The 15059-nt window shown below is 52.2% G+C and overlaps 7 protein-coding genes across 7 annotated transcripts; 1 reads left to right on the plus strand and 6 right to left on the minus strand.

Moving 5' to 3' along the window:
• Nucleotides 1-245: 245 nt before the first annotated feature.
• J4E79_001221 (uncharacterized protein) lies at nt 246-1274 on the plus strand (the record flags this gene model as incomplete). Its single annotated transcript, XM_049350131.1, has 1 exon — nt 246-1274. One exon carries the CDS (start codon nt 246-248, stop codon nt 1272-1274), a length of 1029 nt encoding a protein of 342 aa, XP_049215290.1.
• Nucleotides 1275-1438: 164 nt separating this feature from the next.
• J4E79_001222 (uncharacterized protein) lies at nt 1439-2357 on the minus strand (the record flags this gene model as incomplete). The annotated part of the gene is made up of 3 exons (XM_049350132.1): nt 1439-1475; nt 1596-2243; nt 2290-2357. The coding sequence occupies 3 exons, from the start codon at nt 2355-2357 to the stop codon at nt 1439-1441; spliced, it is 753 nt and encodes a 250-aa protein (XP_049215291.1).
• A 215-nt stretch (nt 2358-2572) lies between these two features.
• J4E79_001223 (uncharacterized protein) lies at nt 2573-3483 on the minus strand (the record flags this gene model as incomplete). Its single annotated transcript, XM_049350133.1, has 2 exons — nt 2573-3025; nt 3112-3483. 2 exons carry the CDS (start codon nt 3481-3483, stop codon nt 2573-2575), a joined length of 825 nt encoding a protein of 274 aa, XP_049215292.1.
• A 215-nt stretch (nt 3484-3698) lies between these two features.
• On the minus strand, nt 3699-5594 carry J4E79_001224 (uncharacterized protein; the record flags this gene model as incomplete). The annotated part of the gene is made up of 1 exon (XM_049350134.1): nt 3699-5594. One exon carries the CDS (start codon nt 5592-5594, stop codon nt 3699-3701), a length of 1896 nt encoding a protein of 631 aa, XP_049215293.1.
• Nucleotides 5595-6377: 783 nt separating this feature from the next.
• On the minus strand, nt 6378-7929 carry J4E79_001225 (uncharacterized protein; the record flags this gene model as incomplete). The annotated part of the gene is made up of 4 exons (XM_049350135.1): nt 6378-6963; nt 7024-7248; nt 7388-7592; nt 7641-7929. The coding sequence occupies 4 exons, from the start codon at nt 7927-7929 to the stop codon at nt 6378-6380; spliced, it is 1305 nt and encodes a 434-aa protein (XP_049215294.1).
• Nucleotides 7930-10752: 2823 nt separating this feature from the next.
• On the minus strand, nt 10753-12330 carry J4E79_001226 (uncharacterized protein; the record flags this gene model as incomplete). The annotated part of the gene is made up of 1 exon (XM_049350136.1): nt 10753-12330. The coding sequence occupies one exon, from the start codon at nt 12328-12330 to the stop codon at nt 10753-10755; it is 1578 nt and encodes a 525-aa protein (XP_049215295.1).
• Nucleotides 12331-13149: 819 nt separating this feature from the next.
• J4E79_001227 (uncharacterized protein) lies at nt 13150-14821 on the minus strand (the record flags this gene model as incomplete). The annotated part of the gene is made up of 6 exons (XM_049350137.1): nt 13150-13307; nt 13361-13854; nt 13904-14342; nt 14392-14461; nt 14515-14640; nt 14690-14821. The coding sequence occupies 6 exons, from the start codon at nt 14819-14821 to the stop codon at nt 13150-13152; spliced, it is 1419 nt and encodes a 472-aa protein (XP_049215296.1).
• Between the last annotated feature and the right edge of the window lie 238 nt (nt 14822-15059).

Raw genomic sequence — 15059 nt, forward strand, 5'->3', positions numbered from 1 at the left:
CCACGAACTCTCCGCATCCCACCTTCACAGTGAGGATGAGAGCGCATCAGCCCATACTCCGCCTCCATGGGCGTCGCAAGTTTTGTTGTACTGCCAGGCTCGATAGGCATAAGTGTGCGCGCAACAGCAGTCATCAGGGCCCATCATTCCAGCTTCCATCAACATTGCGCTTCGAACACCATCGATTGCATCCCAGATAGGACGATACACAAAATTGCTAACCAGATTTCAACTCAAAACAAAAGATGTCTACACCCGTTCGCAAAGTCCTGATCTCAGAGTTCGGCGGCCCTGAGAACGTGTCGGTTGTCACAGCCCCCATCCCCGCGCCTTCCCCCAACGAAGTCCAAATCAAAGTGCTCTACGCCAGCATGGGCGGTGCAGATATATCCATGCGACAAGGTGCCTACCCGATGCAAAGGAAAGCACCATTGACGCCGGGCTATGCGCTTATCGGCCGCGTGCACCAAAATGGATCGGCTTGCACAAAATACCGGGCTGGAGACCTCGTCGCTTGTCTCACAAAATACGATGCGGAAGCCGAACTATGCAACCAACCCGAGAAACATCTCGTTAGCGTGCCAGAAGGACTCGATCTGCAGCAGGCAGTTGCCTTGGTCTTAGATTGGAACACGGCCTACGGGCTAGCCTATCGCGCCGCTAAGATCTCCGCTGGCCAGCGCGTCTTCATCCACGGTATCAGCGGCAGTGTCGGTTTTGCCGTCCTCACCCTTTGCAAGATGCAAGGTGCGGAAGTCTATGGGACAGCATCGGCCGTCAATCACGCAGCTATCCGCGAAGCGGGTGCAATGCCCTTCGTCTACTCCGACAAGAACTGGATGCAGGCCATGAAAGACGTGGGTGGCGCAGACATCGTGTACGATGCTCTTGGCTTCGAGTCTTGGGACGATAGCTGGAACATCCTGGCGAAGGGAGGTCTTCTTGTGGGTTACGGTGGTAACTTCGACCTGCTCACCGGTGGAAAACCTCGTAGTCAGCCACCTCAGGTTATAAAGCTACTCGCAAGAGGCATGGTTCCCTTTTGCCCTTACCGGACGAGTTTTTACTACATTGATCGCGATCAAAAGACGTTCAAGCCGGAGTTAGTGGCCCTTTTCAAAATGTTGGAGAGCGGAGCTATTCGGGTGCCAATCAGGAAGATGTGGGCGTTGGAAGAAGTTCCGGAAGCGCATCGTGTTTGGGGTAAAGGGCCGGGTATTGGGGCTGTGATCGTGAAGGTCACTGAGGATGACAGAGTAGGTCGTCAGTCTTGACTGAGCTGATGAGGAACGTCATCAGTCTGATTCCAGATACCCAACCGCTGTACTTCTCGATATATGCGCGTTCATCATTAATGCCTCAGTCCTTTACATTAATCTCATATCTGCTTGTTCCATTCTCTACTCACTCGTGCATTTCCGCACCTATCGGATAAACTTTAATACTGTTGTGGAAAGTATGTGTCGGTCTTCAAACTATGCGTTGTTAGCGCGTTCTACATGCGTAAAGAATATGTGTCTAGCAACTTACAACACCAGTTATAGATTTCATGAGCCAGGCTACTCGACGATCTCTCTGCCAGTACCATGTCTAACGTAATTTTGTGCGTGTGGGCAACCTCCAAAACTACGCTATGAGTAGCCGTGGGCTCCTTGGCGATCAGCTTCGCAAAAACTGGCTTGAGAGCCTGCAGAGTGCGACGTAGAGCCAGGCCTTGGGCGTTGTGCGCCTTTGCATTGTAGAGCGAACTATTGTCGGTCCATAGACGAATGGTGAGATGGAAACCAGTAGCCAGGCGCTGCTGCGCGTGGAACAGCGGTGCAAATTGGGTAGGAAGCAGCTTGACATTGATGAAGTGCTTATTATGGGGAAGCAAGCAGCCGTCGACTGTGAGACCGCGGAGGACAGAGTTGGCGAGTTTGACGTGATATCCGAGTTTGAAGAAATCTCGTTGGAGAAGAGTCGCGATGCGTAGCGGATGCTTGACTTCAAAACCAGTATACTTGCCATAGAATGCCTTGACTATCTCGGTCGCGAAAGAGCTATCCAAGATCCGCGGGTTGAGGAAACGAGGGGTTGATTTGTACATGAACGTGCTGTGGTTGAGCGGATAGGCGTAAGCGGTAGGACTCGCGCAGCTAGCCATGTCGTGCATCATATCTTCAGTGAGAAGCTCATCATAGATGATCAAGCGCAGCTCTGGAGGAAGGCCGGAATAAATGCTCTTGAAGAAGTCATCGAGACTGTATCATGTTAGTGAGTTGAGATTAAATCCAAAGGACTGCTCACTCAGCGTCCGCAATATCGTCGCTCATAATCGCGCTGCGTGGTGCAGACACGAGTTGATCTTCTGCCATATTTGACTGTGCCTGGTGTGATGGAGAAAGCCTGGTATCGGTTGTTCAACTCAGTGTAATGTTTACAGTTTGTACTAGTGTGGCGGGGTTTTGGACCGGCCAGAGTGAATACTTCAAGCTCGGATCAAATGGCAGACAACGTGAAAGCAATAAACTGGCCAGAGAAAGTAATATGTTCATATGTCTTCATGTATTCCACACCTTACTCCCACTGTTTATGTCCCCGCAATCTTGTGCGGAACATGCTCGTCGTAATACAATGTTTCTCCGCTCTTCCCGCCCTCGAACAATCCCAACGCCAATTTAGCGACAGCCTCTCCACAGAGCTCAGGGGGTTCCACCATCTCATCACCCATCTCATCCCAAATCCTGAACCTCTCGATCTCGTGGTCCGCCATAACGCCCCGATACTTCCCTTCGACTAGTCCATCGATCATCTTGGTTCGTGTTAACTTCGGGTATACGCCCTGTACACTAAGCAGTGGCTCTTCGTGTGCGAGACAAGAGATAAACCGGGTTAACGCGGCTTTGGTAGTGCTATAAGGCATCCATCCATGGTAGGATACTGTGTCATCGCAGGCCGAAGAGAGGATTATGACTTTGCCGCGGCCAGCGTTATGAGGATGCGCTATCCGCGAAGCACGGAGCTTTGGGAGCGTGAGCTGAACCTGAAGACCATTAGCGTATGAAGGGCGTTACATTATGTCATGCAGCATTAGGAATGAGCAGTGTAGTATGTCAAGGTGGTACATACCATACTCATCGCGCCAAAAACATTAATGTCAAAACTTCTCTTTACCGCTTGGATGTCGACCGTTTCCAATTTTTGGATTGGTGTAATAACACCTGCACAGTACACCAGAGTATCGAGACCTCCAAAGTGGTCGAAACACGTCTGGACCGCTAGCTCGCGATCTTCTTCCACTGTGACATCGCCCTCGACTATTCTGAGACGTTCTCTCTGCTGCTTCGTGAATTCAAGCTTGATGGTCGAATCTATAAGCCCAAACGCAATTACTTTCGCGTTCAGTGGTAGGTAAGTTGATGAAAGTATGGAAAGCGTGGTGGCGTATCCGATTCCGGACGTTCCGCCGACGACGAGGATGACTTGGGGTTTCGAAGTCATGGTGTTTGAAGAAAACTTGGGTTAAAGTGCACGTATGACGAAGTATGAATTAGGATCAGATGATGTTGAAGGATTGAAGCTTGTGCATTTTGAGACAGCGCGAGTGGAGACATGCCCCGCGCTAAATCCGAAACTGGCAAAACTCGGAGGAAGCTTGAGGGAGGTGCGTTGAACGGCCGCGGCCCCTTTCTTGAATCTACGGCAGCTACATATCACTACAGCCGCGCCTTCGAGCCTTCGCCATCTTCTATCATGCCTTCTTCGGCAGCCTTGATCTGCAACGCCAGTACCCTACTGTAGAATCGCGACAGTGCCAAATTGCCACCCATGAACCACAGACCAGGATGACCGCTCTTCTGCCACATCGTCCTGAACTCGCCCTCGTCGTTGAAACCCCATACATCGCTGACGCGGTCCCCGACTTCATCGCCGAAGATTTTTCGCGCCTGCGTGCGCATGTTCTGGTACCCAGTCGCAAATACGATCTCATCAGCTTCCAGCTTATCACCATCCGCGAACTCGATACCGTTTGGCAAGATCTGCGCAATCTCTTGGCCTTGCTTGACTTTGATCTTGCCATCGATGATAAGCTGGGATGCGCCTACATCGATATAGTAGCCGCCGCCGCGCTGGAAGTACTTGATAAGAAGGCCTGAATCCATCGGTCCACTGTCAAGACCGAAGCCAGCCGCGCGAAGACCGTCGTGCATTTTCTTGTCGTGGTCGGCTTGGATCTTGGTGACTTTGATCTGCTGTGCTTTCAGAAGCTCACTTGGCAGACTCCAGAAAGTCAGGTCGGCGTCGTCGACAGGCGGTGCGTCTTGATCGTACAAACCCTTGTTGCCGATGTCGGTGATAGCCTCGGAAGAGACAACGCATGTTGTACTGCGCTGTACAATGGTGATGTCGTATCCCTTCTCAAAGAAGTCTTGCGCGATATCATGGCCTGAATTGCAGCATCCTACTACCACAGCCTTCTTACCCTTCGACTCGGGATTCGCGCCTGGGTGCTCGGAGCTGTGGCACAGGCGGTCGCCTTTGAAGTCTTGCATACCCTTGATCTGGGGAAAGTTCTTCTCGCCGGAGTGGCCTGTCGCCTGGACAATGTGCTTCGGATGTAATGTGCGTGTCTGAGTGCTCCCATCGGGTTTCCGGCGTTCGACAGTCACGGTCCACTGCTTCTTACTCTCATCCCACGATGTTGATTTGAGGCTTGTCGAAGTCCATACGTTGAGCTCCAGCAGGTTCACGTACGCCTCGAAGAACTCCGCCAGCTTGTCCTTAGGAGTAAAGACTGGCCAATGTGCTGGGAAGGGCACGTAAGGCATGTGGTCGTACCATACTGGGTCGTGGAGTACCAGTTGCCGATATCGCTTGCGCCAGTTGTCACCAACCCTCTCATTTTGGTCGACGATCAACGCGGGGACGTTGAGCATCCGTAGACGCGCAGCGACTGTAAGCCCGCCTTGCCCGGCTCCAAGGATCAACACTGTCGGGTCGATCTCCTCTTTCTCTGCATCACGCGTCTCCTTCCACGTCTTCCTATTCGGGTCTCCTCCATGCTTCACACCCTTTGTCCTTCGGTGACCCAATGGCTCTTCATGACCTTTAAGTTCCTTCAGCAAGGTGTACAGCGTGAACACCTTCCATTGTCCATTGTCTTCGGCTAGGTTCATGACACCCTCGCCACGCCCGAGGCTCGTCTCGAAAGTTACAAAGAAGTTGATACCAGTGATATCGCCTAGAACATCGATCGCTCCAAACTTTGGCGCGCGGTAGTCTGAGCTCTTGTCCACTTCAATCTTTTCCATTTGCACTTTGCTGGAATCCAGGTACTTCTTGATGTCTGCGCTACCCTTCGACGTCCTAAGATCCCAACTCAACGCTAGGTGATCTCTCCAGTAACTGTTGTCTTTGGAGAAGAGGTCGGCGATAGCCGCATGATCCTTTTTCGCAAGTGCATCGTTGAACCGTGTGATCACCTCATTGGCGACCTTATGTGCATCGACGGACTCGTTTGTCGACGACGTTGGCCATACACCGACTGGTATGTTGACACTGCCGGCCTCAGGACGCTCGCTGGAGCGGATTGAAGTGTCGCCGACTCCCATGTTTGTGGCTTGCTGGATGACGTAGGTAAGGAATTGAGTGAGCAGACAGTAATGTGCAACAAAGATGAAGAATAGCTGACAACTACAGCACAAACACAATCTTTTGAACACGGTTAAAGGGGTCACGACATGTCATCAGCTGAGTGAACGGATTACCATCTTGGTGTAATCCGTATACGCGTGTAGCATGCCAAGCCACCGTGGTGTACCTGGTCGGCAAACCTTCCTCGCTGAGAAGTGCGGGGAAGATCGTGGCGTCGCTCCGGGGAACCAACGTGAGAATCCCCCTTCTACCCGCAACTTTCCATCGCAGCGAACTCCGATGTGCGGATAGTCTCCGCTCGAGAAACATTTCTGCTCGAGCATCGTCCAGTCCAGGCCGCGACACGTGGTGCTGTCACGTGTATCGCGAGCTTACCTACCTACAGATCTAGCCAAGTCCACGGCATCCGCATCTGCTTTCGCTCAACTCATGAGACTGAACTGACACAATAGATGCCTACAGCCTCTTCCATCACCCCGATGGCGCATTCCGACATAGATGACAGTCATGCATTTCAGCGCCACGTCATGTTAAGTTGTACTTAGGTACGGTACCACAGCTGTGTACTCTTACGTGTCTCGCTCCTTCTTCGGACCAACGGTTGATTTGGTATATTCAACTCTACAATGTCTATAATTATCGTTCTATCGCACATCTAAAGTGCGGAAACAATGTCTATTTTACCAAACCCACGCTAAATAAACACAAAACAGTTTGACATTTCAACAGCGCTCGCACGTTCAACTCGGCCGCCTCGGCCATCCCCAAGTCTTTTGTTGCACAAGCGCTGCCTCATCGTCGCTATCCTCTATCAGTCGCTTGGGTACTGACCCACTCCTCATACTCTCATTCCCCTCAGTTATACTCTCTAGACTCTTCTGCCTGCCTAGTCCCCTCTCCTCAATGACAACGCCGTGAGACTGTCTCCTTCCGTGCCCTGCTGTGATCTCCACTTCCGAGCCTCTGCGCTCGTAAAACGGGTTCGGCTCAGTATGCACGATGACCTCTCTCGTCTCCTTGATTTGGTTCCCTGTCGGGGCGAAGCTAATGACACGCTGCCCATCTTGCTCGGCATTTGCTTTTGTATCGACGGTGTAGGAAGCAAAGCTGGCGAGCTCGTGAATCGAACCCCGTGCTTTGTGCGGATTTGTGCCGGTGGTGCGGTGACCGGTGGTGGATTGGTTGGACGAGGACTTGAACTCGTGGGCAATGGATGCCATGCCTGTCTTGCGCGATGTCGAGATTGCGATGCGTTTGATGAGGTTGGCCATTGTCATTTCGATGTTGAGTTTTACTAGGTAGGCGAGAGGATGGAATTGGATGTATCTGGAAGAAGGTGGGTTAGTAAAGGTCAGAGGTTGGCTTCTGTCAACGAGTAACACTTACACAAAGGAATTTGGTATCGACATAGCGGCGATAATCATGACGTCCATAAGAAGTGATACCATCACGATTTGCTGGTTGAAACGAACGAGCTTATTGTACTTTGTGAGGCCGTTGTTGATCAAGTTCTGCTTCACAGTCTTTAGGAAGTACCAGTTCAACGCCGCGTCGGCGAGGAGGTAGAGACCCTTTTCAATCCGGTCCCAGTACTCGTTGATGAGGTGGTACCTGTTGGATCGTCAGTCTAATGCTTGGTACGATTGGGTCTCGCAGATGTCGTTCCACCACGAACCAGCCAGACGAACCCAGCCGATCGTCCAGCCCATTCCGACAACCATTGATGCACGCTACCAGGAAAGTAACTTACTTCGAGTTGATTTGTAACCTCGCTGGTATCCAGACATTGAAGACACTGATGTTGATAACAGTGACGAAAACCGCAGTGCTAATCATGATCCATCTCGAACGCCGTCGATCAGGCACGATGACACGGATACGGTTGATGATAATCTGCAAAAGCAGCTGAACCTGGATACACCACCAGAACAAGATGGTGAAGTAAAACGCGAAGCCTGGGGTGGTTAGCATAATCTCAAAAGCTCCACATCGTCACTACCTACTTGGTCTTATGTACTTGAGCAAGTGTAAAAAGCTCTCAAGGCCCATGGTAAACGAGACAATAAGTTCCAGCCATATCATCCAGACGTAGACGCTCCTGAGCGGTGATCGCGATCCTCTTGTTTGTTTGACAATGAGCCATAGGGCCAGGATGACATTGAGTAATGTCAGTCCCCACACGACGGAGGCTATGATGATGTCTGCTTTCGTGATGGGCTCATTCTTGTAATTATCTGAGATGAATGGGCCCCATGGTTGGAACGACGGATCATCATGATATTCGTTACTCATGCTGAGCCAGCGTGGAAAAGATGTGTGGAACGATGGTGGCCTGATAATGAACGTCGCAAACTTAGCGAACGTGGTGTTGTATACTATGTGCGACCGGTCGAGAGTGAGCCGTTATGACACAAGCGAAGACCCTTCACATTCTTTGTCCAGACCGACTGATCCATAACGGCAGCTAGGGGGGTTTTCAGGAGATGAAGCGAACACTTGACAGACCCTCGAGTCGAAATAGAGTTCGACAGAAAGTGGCGTATTAGCCCTGTGTTCGAGAAGGACAGATCCCATTCGTTGGGCGTCAAGCTTGGGTGGATATCCGGAAGGCAAACGAGCGATCCTTTCGTGAATCGTGCCACTAATCCTGTAACAGCAGTGCTGCTGGATCGTAATGGTCCGACCTGCATACGGAACGGGATCTATCCTGCTGGAACGCTAATGCTCGCTTGACAGGGAAGGGCATCCCTTTTGCGGGGTGATGCACGATTATTGCGCATCCTCCAGGCGATGCACACATGCATTTGAACAACTGGAGAACCACGGGGAGCAGTACCTTAACTGTGATATGTTATTCATGGACTGGTAGTCCATATCTGGCAACGTGAATTATGGCGGTGAAGAGTGCAAGATCCAGAGAGCTGTTCTGACACGCGCGGCGGCAAAGTTGGTGCTGTTTCCAAGCTGTCCAGGTCTGATGCCTGTCAAGTTTCCTAGTGGCGTCGAAGGGATTTACCGCGCTCACGACGATGCCCAGGTGTTGAGGTGCTAGCAGCTGCTGGCTTACCGGTAGGTATGGCGACTCTTCCGCGTGATGTGATTTGCTCTCCGGCGACGCTTTTGATGGACTCAGGCAAACTTGCAATAGACTGCATCGCATGAGAACTATTGCTAGGGGTACGTGGTGTTTAACCCTTATACTGCCAGCTGCTACGGCCAGCGCACCTTCTGCTTCACTAGGTGATGCGATTGAAGCCTCGAGTACTGCCTTCCTATACAGTTGTGGGCCTCCGTTGCATCCGTGAAGCTGCACCTGTCATGGTTAATGCAGACCCAACGATCTGGACTTCATCGTCTCCTCATTTTCCATAAGTTCGGTTTAACACACGGCGGTTCGCCAAACTAGTGTGGGTGCGGACGCGCCGCCTGCCATGGTCTTGCGTGCCGTGCACACGTGTGTCCTGCCTTGTCCTGGGCTACTTCCAAGGTTGGATATTAATTCAGGCCATTCGACCTCGACGCCCTCAGCTTTAGCAACGGCGCCTGGGCGCCCCCTAGCAGGGTCGCCGACTTTGGATGAACGTCGGAGGATTGGTAGGCTGCGGCCGCAAGGAACATGGCTGCGGATGAAACGTGCACCGAGTGGGCTAGACGAGATTGCCACTTGAGCAAGGCCGGGGAAGTGCCTCCGAGCGAAAATTCAAATGTGCACCGTCCCGAGCAACACGATGTGCGGAGTCGATATCCTGTTTTTAATGAGACGGGAACAGGATGGTGCATATCGAAGGCCTTGTTGCTGATCGTCGAAGAGGTCGGGGGGATTTGCGACATGCGTTAGTATGCGGGTCCAGGCGATCATTGCGACCCAGTGTTTCGAGATCAACAGCCCCGACCGGTTTGCACCCATTGTGACAACTCAAAAAATTACTGATCAATATCGCATCGTCATAGGCTACGAATTTGGGAACAATTCGAATCGTGGCGAGACCAGCTTGCGATTTGACGCAGCAGCAAACGCTCCGATGATTGTTCCTCTTCCAGACAGAACGCGCCCCGCCACGACTCTATCTAGACAATAGCCCTACTGTTCGCCCATCACTGGCTCAACACTATAGACGCCACTAACTCTGTTTTGAAAGCCACACAATCCGGTCAGTCAAATGCAGGTACCTAACTTCAGTGTTAGTGACGTACACGCCTTGTCGTATTCCTGTGATGCCCGAGCCAAAGAGTAATCATGAGCGCAAGCCACGATAGTCTAGTCTGCATGACACGCCAACGAGAGTTCGACTGCATCGCCGAGTTCACGATCAACATATTTAGCGACGCCCAGAAGCCAAGCTGCGGGTTCTTCACTGCCCGAACAGCTGCCCAAGTAGGCACGCAGTAGACAACACGCACGTGAACTACTTCTCACACCGTGCAGCCCAACATCTACATCATGATCCTGAGCCCACACCGCCCTGTTCATTCCAAATCATCTCAAGATGGCGTACTGTACATCCAGTCTCCGGTACTCAAGATATTTCGCGCCTTGGGGACAGCAAAATGGCATAGCGTCCACTCCGTCGCCATCAAGGTGTGCGCTTTCCGCTCTACCTCGTGTCTCCGCCCCGCGAAGCCCTACGTTCTATTCTGCTTCTGTTCTGGCGAGACTTTGATGCATACGCGAGATGCTTGGTATGCTTGTTCGAACTGCGGATGTGTTGTTTTCGTAAGTGTCAGGGTGGAGGACTGGTTCAGACGGAATATGCATTTGAGGACAGTGCCAGGTTTGTGGAGAGAAAGAGGTGGAGATTGGATGGTAATTTCTGCATCGAACTAAGTACAGGAGAAGGGTACGTGGTATGCTGAGTCAAACGGTGTGACACTTTCGATTTCGAGCTGAACGCAGAATGAAGGGCATTGACCATCGAAGCCGACATATGAGGTACCAAGAGCGCTTATCGATCGATCGTGCTACTGTGCAGTTTAAGCATTTATATCGCAAGGCAAGAGAACATGGTGTGTTTGAAATGTTTTGTTACATTGGCTTTTCTACTTCTACAGCATCATCGCATCATTGGTATCATCAATAACATCAACCACCCACCCAAATCTATACTAATACAACATTTAGATAGTGTGCTTTCCAGCACCGCATGTCTGGCCATGGTGAGCATGTCCACCATCATCGAATCTCGACATAAGTCTGCTCCTCTCGGCGCCACGCTTGCGGAGCGTCATGTTGGCCCTTGGAATACCTTCGAAGCTTAGGGCGTACTTGGCAACCGAGTTGGCGATGCTCTGGGTGTTGAGTAGGTAAGCGTCGAGAGCCAGGTTGTCGATGGTATCGCAAGCCTGGTGGTAGCAGGCGTCGAGCGGAGCACCAGCCTCACCACCGAAGAGTTGTGCTTCCTCCTCAGTCTTCAGCACCTCAGCACCGGTAAACAGACCACCTGAAGGAATACCGTTCTCGAGGAAAGCAGCGTAATCAGAGCGGAGAGTGAAGAGAGAAGGTACGTGGGCAAGGCCACGCTCCTCGTAGAACTCCTCAAAGTCCTTCTCGATAGTGTCAGACCCAGCGGCGCCGGAGAAGTTGAACGCACTGCCGTCACCGTCGTAGATACCGAGGACGTAGTTGGGCGATGCGATCATATCGAAGTTGAGGTAGGCGCGGATCTTGTTGGCTTCAGTTGCGTTACCACCGAAGGTACCGTTGATGGTCTTCATATAATAGAAGGAGCCCAGCTTGCCAAACTCTTCCGCACCCCAGAATCCAAGACGGACGGCGTTCTTGATCTTGTACTTGGTAAGGGCAAGACCGGTCATGAGCGTACCAATGGTACCAGATCCGTCATCGTTGATGCCGGGGCCGGCAAAGACGGAGTCGGTGTGACCACCGAGCATGAGCACGTTGTCGTGGTCACCTTGCTTGGTCTCGGCAATGACGTTGTAGTTGGTGCGGTTCTCGCGAATGGCATCAATGAAAAGAGTTCCCTCAACTGTGCCGTTGCCGAGCTTGGCTACAATACCCTCACCGGCTTCCTTGGTAATGCCAACAACGGGAGCGTAGTCGCCATCACCACCGAGGGTACCAGAAAGAGGTGTGTTGGGCTCGGTGTTGTAGATTATAGCGCCGACCGCACCGGCGGTTTGAGCGTTGGCGGCCTTGTCAGCGAATGGACATGTGCCTCGAGAGATAAGCGCGATCTGGCCAGAAACTCCGGCTGGGAAGTCGTCAACAGCGCATCCGAGGTTGTTAACCTTGACAACGTTGGCGGTAACATCTCCAGAGGGACCAAAGGTCATGTAAGCGGCCTCGATCTCTTCGCCAGCAACAGTGAGCTTGGTGGTCGCTGCGGTGAAGAGCTCGACGAAGGGCTGCTTGTACACATCGTAGTATCCAGTCGCCTTGAGCGTTTGGTACAGCCATTCAGTGGTAGCGTTGTGACCAGTGCTACCGAAAGCACGGTTGCCACCAGCCTCGTCGGCGAAAGTCTGAAGCTGTTGGGAGCCTGCGAGAAGGTCCTCGAGCTTGATATCCTTGATCAGGTCCTTGCGAGAGACAAGTTTCTTGGGTGGCCCGTGAGGGTGTGGCTTTCCAGGCAACTGGGGCTTCTGAGGCTTCTCGGGCTTTGCAGAAGGCTTTGGCTTCGCATCGTACTGTGCGAGGACAGGCGCAGCGAGCGCAACGAAGGGAACGAACCTCATCTTGATGGATAGTAGTGGCAGATGAGCAGGAGAAGAGGAGGTTGCCTTGGGATATGTCACAGGTACAGACTGGCTCTATATACTAAACCTCGTATCCATATGGCTGGTCCAGAAAGTCTTCATGGGCCACCATGTGCTTGTAGAACTAACCGATACAGGCAGCTGCTGTATCCATCGGTGCTTCATGGTCGCTCAGGAACCGCAATTGAGCAGGTAAGGGCATGCGGTGGGTCCGTGGAAACGGGTAGCCGGGTGTAGAGCTGGGGGGCGAAGGCGACGCGATTGATGAAAGTCTGCTTGGCTGCGCAATGCTGTGTTGCATGAGGAAGGTAGAATAACCGCGTCGCTCGGCGGAGCCCTCTAGTTCCACGCCGGACGCAACTTGATTGGGAAGGAACGGACTGTGCAGATAAAGCCAAGCCCTTGGCGCGCCATCGCCACAATCAGAACGAAAGAAACGAGAAGAGGCGATATCACGGATCTGCGACTAGATCCTGCGCGGAGGCGTGTAGCTTGGCGGTTAGTTGCGGTTCGGAGGTAAACGAATAGAGCCCAAAGAGCGAGCAACGGTGATACCGCAACCGCTAGAGGTTGCGAGGCAGGGTTGATACAGGGCTCTGAGCGGTCTGGACATGATTGTTGATAAGTTTAATTCGGGATCAAGAGGGGGAGTGCGCTGTGCCGGAACTCTTCATTGAACCAATCGTCGTGCACGCGAGGCGGCACTGATACCGACGATACAGCCGGGATCGACAGTTGCAATGAATTCTAAACTTCGCCCTGCCGCGAGCAATCTCAGATTGACGAGGTCCTGTCCATCTATCTCTCAAACCCCTCCTGCATCTTGACAATGAAAACACCACGTTCCATGGTGTTGATCAGGATGTGACCACTCTTGAACAATGCATAGCTCGACCACGTGCCAACAAAGTCGACGGTACCGCCGCCAGGCATGTCGTCATCCTCCGGGTAAACGTCTGCGCAAAGGTCAGTATAGATGAATCGATAGGATGATCGTACATTTGCATACCGAAGAACCCAACTTCCTTCACGCCAGCACCAGTCGGGTCGTCAGGGATGCTGCGAACATCCAGAACGCGGAATCCGGTGCCGTAGTTCGATTGGTAAGCAAAGCCGTTCGCGACATACTGGTTGTGGTCGATACCCTTTGCTCCGCTCTTGTACAGTCCAGTCTGTTTGGGCGCACGGAGGGATGAGATGTCCCAGATATACGTGATGGGGTGACCAGGGATCGCTGGACCCACTTTGTCGTATTCGTCATATTCGTCATCGAGCAAAAGAAACTGCTGGTTCATGGGGTCCAAAACGTTGCCCTGGTGGGTGTATGCCGCGCCTTCATAAGAAGTGTTAGATAAGATGACCGGGGCCTTCTTGTCAGTCACATCGTAGATCGTAAGAGAGTCCTCGTTGTAGCCATAGCAAATCTCATGGCCCTCGAATTCCGCATCTGGTCCGCGGTAGATGAGGCATTGCGCATCGTGTACGTAACCGTCCTCTGATGCACTATTCTGAGTCAGTGATGCTCACATCCCCAACAACATGTCTCACTCACCAGCCCGGGCTTGTTGGGTTTGAAGGGTCGGTGATATCAATGAAGATAATGCCCGACTTGCACTTGTCAGTCCTTGGCTGGGCACCAACGGCATAGATGAAGTTTGTCTCTGGGTTTGTGACGACGTTGTGTGTTCGACCGTTGGGAAGGCCTTTGAAATGACCAACGAGGTCATTGGTATTGCTAAAGGTGACAGGAGACGCAGGGTCGATGTCGATCAGCTTCTTCATGTCGAAGATCTGAATGCCATGGCCGACCGCCTCGCTACCGATGATCATCAGGTTGTTCTGGCCACGGATCTCGCGCCACGTGCTGGGCGTAGAGTAGGCGGGTAGACGACCCAAGTACGAAAGCTTGCCCTCTGCCGTGATTTCAGCGAATGCAGCGCCATCTTGTTGTCCGATGGCAACGAATTCGCGACCGTCTTCAGATGTCCAGCCTAATGTTGTTCAGCGAAGATCTCAGCAACTCGATATGTGAACTCTTACCCCATGAAGAAGATCCGACACCGCGAGTGCTGCCGAGCTCGGCGTGCGACAAGAAGTGAAGCAAGTCAATCTATACCGATTCGTTAATGACTGAAACTCGTGATATATGGTGCATGGACTGACATTTTGGCATCGGAAGACGTCCTGTCCGGCGATTGCGGTGCCGTTCATGCACTCCACCTTGTCTTTGATCTCGGCGTATTGGGCAGAGTTGTACATGCCCGCAGCTTCCTGGCGTGCCCATGACTCCTGGTAAGAGTCAATACAGAATTCGAAGATGCTGGAATGAGTTTGCGACCTTCTTGAGGGCAACGTTGTTCTCGTGCCTGATACCAGAGTCGTAAAGCTGTGCGGCTCTGAACTCATCCTTGGGCATTTCCTTTGCCGCCGCAAGGGCGGACAAGGAAAGAAGGGCGGTGCGTAGATACATGTTGACTGCGACTTGAACGATGCGCAAGATGCCGATGGAGAACCATCATGGGCTTTTCGCACACTCTTAAATGCGTCCCTATGACATGGAGGTGCTCGACATGCCAGCACCCATACTGCAGCACCTATGGCAAACCCGGCAGGTAGCCACCATACCTGCCCTTTTGGATGCTACTATCCGTGTAACCATGTAACCATCCATTACACCTGGTGGTACAGATCCGCGATTGGCAGCCGGT

The sequence above is a fragment of the Alternaria viburni genome (assembly GCF_023758015.1).
Source record: "Alternaria viburni strain BMP 2772 chromosome Unknown scaffold_2, whole genome shotgun sequence".
In the NCBI taxonomy this organism is placed as follows: Eukaryota; Fungi; Ascomycota; class Dothideomycetes; order Pleosporales; family Pleosporaceae; genus Alternaria; species Alternaria viburni.